The following is a 6000-nucleotide window of genomic DNA, read 5'->3' on the forward strand; positions in this document are numbered from 1 at the left end:
AAACCTTCAGTCCATAACAATTTCAGATCTTCTAAATCACAATCTCTGGGATTGGAGCCCTGGAATCTATGGTCTTTTACAGTTCCCAGCTGGTTCCTATGCAACCTAATGTTTAAGAAACACCTCTGCGAGCCTCAGTTTCCTTATCTGTAAAGCAGGATTGAGTGTCACCCTACTTTCCTATTTCAGAGTTGCTGATATGCCAAGGATCAATTAAAAATATATGAGAAAATGCTTCTGAAAGTGCAAAGTGCTATGTAATAATCATCTGAACTTTTACCGCCTACTTTTACACCAAACGTTATTCTAAAAACCAAAAGTGGGAGGATAAAATGAAAAATACTATCGATAATATCTTAATTCTTGTAATCAAACCTCATACAATTAAAATACTCAGGAAACAGAATGTTCCAGTTAATATTTAGCTGAACATTCTGGTCATTCTTTTGAGAAGCCCTTTTAAATATATTATTATACTTTCTCTCCTTGGTAAATACAAAACTTAGCTCTTGTTTGATGCCAAAGGGTTTGCATATTGGGTCAGCACTCTGAACATCAGTTTTTGTTGCACAGAACTTAGAAGAGTAATCTATGTTCTGCCTTGGGCTCATTTGCTAAAAGGTTTCTTGTTTATTTTTGTTGTTTGGGGGATATTTCATGGTTGATGGAGGCATGTTTATTTTAACCATAGGCAGATCTCTAATTACAAGTTGTATTCCAAAAGGTTTTTGTTCCTATGTTGTTTGAAACTTGAAGTGGCTTTCCCCCTACCTACCCTCCCAAAAAGTTATGAATCATGATTAAGTTCTTTGGCTTGTCTAAAATGTCCGTAATATAGATGAAATACATTTGCTATGTCATAAAAGTAACAGATATTTTGCAATGGAATTTATCAAACTCAAAAACAAAACTGAATTTAAAACTATTTTCATTTGCCTTTAATACTGATATCTGAGAAAAAGAGTTGCCTGGAGGAAGATAAGAAGCCGACAAAAAATTCCTATAAATATTCTAAAAAGGTTAATGGTCCCCAGATCTTTATTATACAAAATGCATAAGGTCTCTCAACATGGCTGTAGCGAGAGTCATGATTCACAGTCATGATTAGGATATGATGGGGCAGGAGATGGCAAAACTGAATGCCCAGAGGTAACTGAAAAAGTGGAATAGAATGGAAAAAAAAAAGGGTTGAAAGGGTGCCTGTGTATTCCTAAGAGGCTGCATGAAGTAGAAACAGCTGAAATATAAATGGTGAGAGAGAGAAAGACCAGAATATGACTCAAAGCAGAAGACAGGAAGTCACAGAAAGCAATGCTGAAGAAAACAGTTCCCTACAAGAGCCACAAAGACTTCCAAAGAATTTGGCGTGTGACAGCAAAGTCACCAAAACAGAAGATGCCTTGGTATAAGCAGGGAGACCCATTTGTACCTGAAGGATGGCCTTATTTGTACCTGCCAAACGGCTGCACCTGCCTTGTTTCTTTCTGAGGGCGTACCCAGTAGCTAGATCTTGATTCTGAATCCAAGATATCATGGAGGCCCTGCTGGCCTCTTCAGTATGCTGGCTTTAGTTGGGAACTTTTGTTTATCATTCATTCACTGCCTCTTCCATCTCCCTATGTGCTAAACAAATGATATTCCAGTTTGATCTTATCCCTGAATTGATACCCAATGTCATCTCTATTAATGCACCTATATTTGGATTCCTGACTTTCAACTGGCCATATGGATATGTGGTTGTGTATTTAGTCTTCCCATCTTGCCCTTTTCCAAGTCAAAGTGTTACCCAGTCTAAGTAAAAGTGCACTTCATTCATTCGACCAAAAGCTGACACTGAGTATAAGGTACCATCTTAGGCCCAGAAGTAAACACAACAGTGTTGCTGGGTTCCTAGAAACCTTGGGTACATGTTATTAGAACACGTGCAACAAACACCATAAGGGGAAAACAGGAGATGTCTCTGGCCCCTAAGATGTTCTGGTCATTTTTGAAATAAAATGCTCCACTATAGCTGGACAGATACAAAATTTTACAAACCAAAAAGCAATGTCAATTCTGAGTCAGATTAAGAGCAGAGGACTATCTTGAATATTCTCCATGCTGTATTCTAGAAATAGGATGATATGACGCAAGAGGGAGAGAAAAGCTAACAGAATTCATAACTTTCACACTCAAATTTCTGATAAACAAGGGCAACTTCTGCCACTTACAAAGAACTCTTTCATCAAAAGGTGAAAGTTGTCTTCACTCACAGCCACCCACACACAAGGCCCCTTATGAACACACACACACAGGTATATGTATTCATAAGGACAGCAGAAGGTCACAAACACACAATTATGCCGTGTAAGAGCTTACTGTACAGTGGAGAAGTGTACTGCAACGTGGTTGAAAATACCTGCCAGGGAACAGGAAAGTTATTTCAAATAAATGTCCGTGGCCAACCTCAGTGGAAGCTGACATTTCAGTTCAAAACTTAACTTGGAACCAGTAAAGGCATCCAGATCTAACATATCTACTGAAGCATGTACTTATTTGCCCTTCTGGGGTTTTCCACAGTCTGGCTCAGTGCCTAGGCATGAGTACTTCCAGAGCCCAGGGCCAAAGCCTCCAGAGCAGAGCATGTGGTCTTCCTAGGGATCAAATGGGGAGAAGCCAGGGTAGGGCGGGATCGTCCCTTCTGCATCTACTTTCACATACCTCCGGCATTTAAGTTTATCTGAAACACTTTCAGAAAAATGCAACAGTCATGTCACCACTGCCTATCTCTCCAGAAGGCAACTCTTGTGTTTATCCTACTAGATAACAACCGTGTGGCTGAGGACCACCTCAGTGGTTGGGCTCTTGTAATTCCAATCCCAGATGCAACTAGTCAACCCGTTTCTTCAGGTTTATGAAAAGTGTGCTGATGTTTCACCTGAAAAAGGAATCCCATAATTGCAGCTTCTCTCTGGAAGACATGTCCCAGAGCTCTTTGATGACAACTGTCAAGCTCCTCTTGGAGACTTTTCCCTTTAGAAGTGCATCATTTGGGAAAGTCTAGAGGGAAGAAGGGTATTGAAGTAGGGAAGGGAAAGAAGAATGGGTAAGAGGTTTCACTTTCACCTGAAACCATTAATTAAGAGTTTCAAAAATACAGCAATGAGTTTTGGTGTACATTAATGGCCCACTGTATTTCATCAAAAGTCATGAAGTAAGAATTCTGTCCAATTCAACGTGTGTTACAGCAAGAGACCCCTCCTAATGGCATAAAAAATATTCATGATTGTCCTACTTGTAAAAGTACTAAAGACACTTCCATGTCAAAGCCCAGAGTTGCATCATCAGAGCATAAGGAAATGCTTTTTGACCAGATGACTGCAGGTGTCAAAGACTGAAATGCATGTTGCAAAGGCAGATGTCTGCTGATACCTATTGTGGATTTATAGGTAAATGAATAGGAAAGATTTTAAAATGGAATTTAGCAACTGGCAATTTACCAAACTTTCAAGACTGTAGATTGGCATGTAGAAGTGATTTCACATGGGAGTTACATACAGATTCGACGTACAATTATTGAATGCCTGCCAAACACTGAAAAGTACTGATACTAAGTTAAGTGATAGTGTTGCAAAAGCTAAGGTCTTCCATTGACAAAAACAAAAAAGGTGACTCAAAAGACTAAAACTAAGTTCTCATCAATATCAGGTGTTCTTAAACAGTGATATATGATGCAGAAATGTATCTTGAGATACAAACAGTATGTGTTTTGGGACACTTACCCTTTGAATCTTAGGCTTATTTTTAAGTACTAATTATATGACACCATCTCTTTAGTCTAGGAATGTTGGTTCCTCAGAGCACTGTATCATCTCCACGATACCCAAGACATAGTGAAAATGGAAATGCTTATGAAAGGAAAGATTTCAAAAATCAGAAAAGATATCCTCTACACCGCATTGTTTAATCATAATATGTTAAGTGATTATATGCTTTAAGGTACACTATACATAGAACTGTCACTTCCATATAATACAATAAAATGATTATATCTCCTTGTAGTTTTCAAATTTACTCCCCCATATACAGTGTTGCACAGTGACCCTCACAATAATCTTATCTGATGCACATAGAAGTGATGTTGTCCTCATTTTAACATAGAAGAAATTGAGGTTTGGGGAGAGTTACAGGAGGCCCCAGCAATTAATAACGGCCATGAAAGCAAGAACCCAGGCTTCCGCCTCTCAGCCCAGCACTTCCTACCATACATGTAGAATGAAAAGCCACCCCACATTTCATAAAATTGACTGTGGATCCTGCAACTGTCACGACAAAATAGCAGAGGGAGAGTGAGTACTTCTGTTAGCAACCAAAACCGTGTAACCTATGATTGAAAGAGTAGACAAAGAATCATTAACTTTTCTTCACATTCACATAACATGAATATTGACGGAATTTCTGAACAGCTGCATGGAAATTCCTAAACAGAGCCAAGAGAAAAAGTATTTTCTAGAGTTCCTGATACAACTTAAAGAGCTCTGTTAAATCTTTTCAAGTGGAATCGGTTAATGCAAGGAAAGTCATCAATACTGCACCCAGATTCCCCCAAAAGAGGTAAAAAATTAAATTAAAAAATAAAAATTAAAAAAAAAAACAAAAAAACCACCTTGTCGGTCCTTCCTAAGACCAACAATTTTCGGGCTGGTCATTTTTCCCCACGAAAAAGCTTGTGCTCTCTTGGGGTGGGGGGCGGTGGGATTTCTAAAGATCTCGATTTTTAACAGCCTGGTTTCATAAACAGGCCCTTCTGAGAATCAGTAATACAAGTGAGAGTGAACTATTCCCCCGGGGGGAAGAGAAGGCTCGGCGGTGATGAGCACTGATAAAAGCCCGCAGAGGAGAGCGAGAAGGCGAAGAGGAGCGGCACAAAAGCTGTCTCTCTCCGGGCCCCGGGTGCTGACGGCGCGCGCTGGGAGCGCAGGAGCGGGTGCCGCCCTCCCCGCCCTCCCGCGCGCCGGGCCGGCTGGGACCTACCAGCGAGAGCACTTTATAGGTGTTGGGGTCCTTGGCCGTGCGGGCGCGCGCCGCCTTCTCCAGCGGCTCCTCCCCCAGGTCCATGGGTGCTAGCAGGGACGAGGCTGCCTGCGGCTCCCCGGGCGCCTCGGCGGCAGAGCCGCGGCCCGGCTCTCGGCCGTTCCCCGCCGAGCCCTCCCGGGGTCCGCGCCCGCCCTCGCCGCCGCGGCTCCCACCCCCAACGCAGCCGTCGCGCTCCATCGTGGCCCTGGACGCTCGGCTCCCACCGCCCCGCCGCGCCTTTAATAGGCTCCGCGCGGGCCCGGCCCCGCCCCGCCCCGCCCGCCGCGCCCGCCCCTCGCCGCCAGACGCTTGGCTCGGTGCCCGCAGTCCGGCGCTGCGAATGAGGGGAAAGCAACTCAACGCCCTGGATTATTTGGCTTCCTGTCTGATGGCGGGCGCTCTGCGTGTGGGTTATTTTGGGTCCTTTACGTGGGCGCGTCTTTAACTCCCCCCCGCCGCCCCCCAGCCTTCCCCGCCTCGAGCCCCGGCCACCGGCAGAACACTTGCAGGAATCGCCCTGCGTGGCCTCGCTGCGCGGGCTGGCCTGGAATTGCAGAGCGTGGTCTGCAGAGGGCATGAGATCATGGGGCCCCAAAATAGAGCGTAGGAGAGGGAGGATGCGGCCGCCGGGCCAGTGCGGCTTCTCAAAGGCGGGAGAGTGCAGTCAGGACAGACCTGTGTGTTTCTGGATGGACAAGCAGAGAGGCTATGGGGTCAAGCGTTGCGGGAAGCGACCTTTGTCTCCTACGTAGAAACAGACAAGAATTCCCTCAAAGCCCTGCTATCCACTACCTACGCTACTCAGGACTATCCAACCTTAAAATACCTGAATTTACAAATGCACACATAAAAGAGATTTAATTTTCTGTGGTTTTCTGTGGTTTCTGTGCTGGGGGTGAGGGCTGCTCTTGCTTTATTTGTTTATTAGTTCTTTTAGACTTTATA

General features: G+C 43.9%; 1 protein-coding gene across 1 annotated transcript in view; it reads right to left on the reverse strand.

The window, feature by feature from the left end:
* The window catches only part of ENPP1 (ectonucleotide pyrophosphatase/phosphodiesterase 1), a 64884-nt gene extending 59631 nt beyond the window's left edge, over nucleotides 1-5253 (reverse strand). Inside the window, exon 1 of the mRNA XM_061206899.1 lies at nucleotides 5014-5253. Within this exon, the coding sequence (XP_061062882.1) occupies nucleotides 5014-5253 (240 nt within the window). The remainder of the gene's footprint in view (nucleotides 1-5013) is intronic.
* Between the last annotated feature and the right edge of the window lie 747 nt (nucleotides 5254-6000).

This window comes from Eubalaena glacialis, chromosome 12 (genome assembly GCF_028564815.1).
Source record: "Eubalaena glacialis isolate mEubGla1 chromosome 12, mEubGla1.1.hap2.+ XY, whole genome shotgun sequence".
NCBI classification, from domain to species: domain Eukaryota; kingdom Metazoa; phylum Chordata; class Mammalia; order Artiodactyla; family Balaenidae; genus Eubalaena; species Eubalaena glacialis.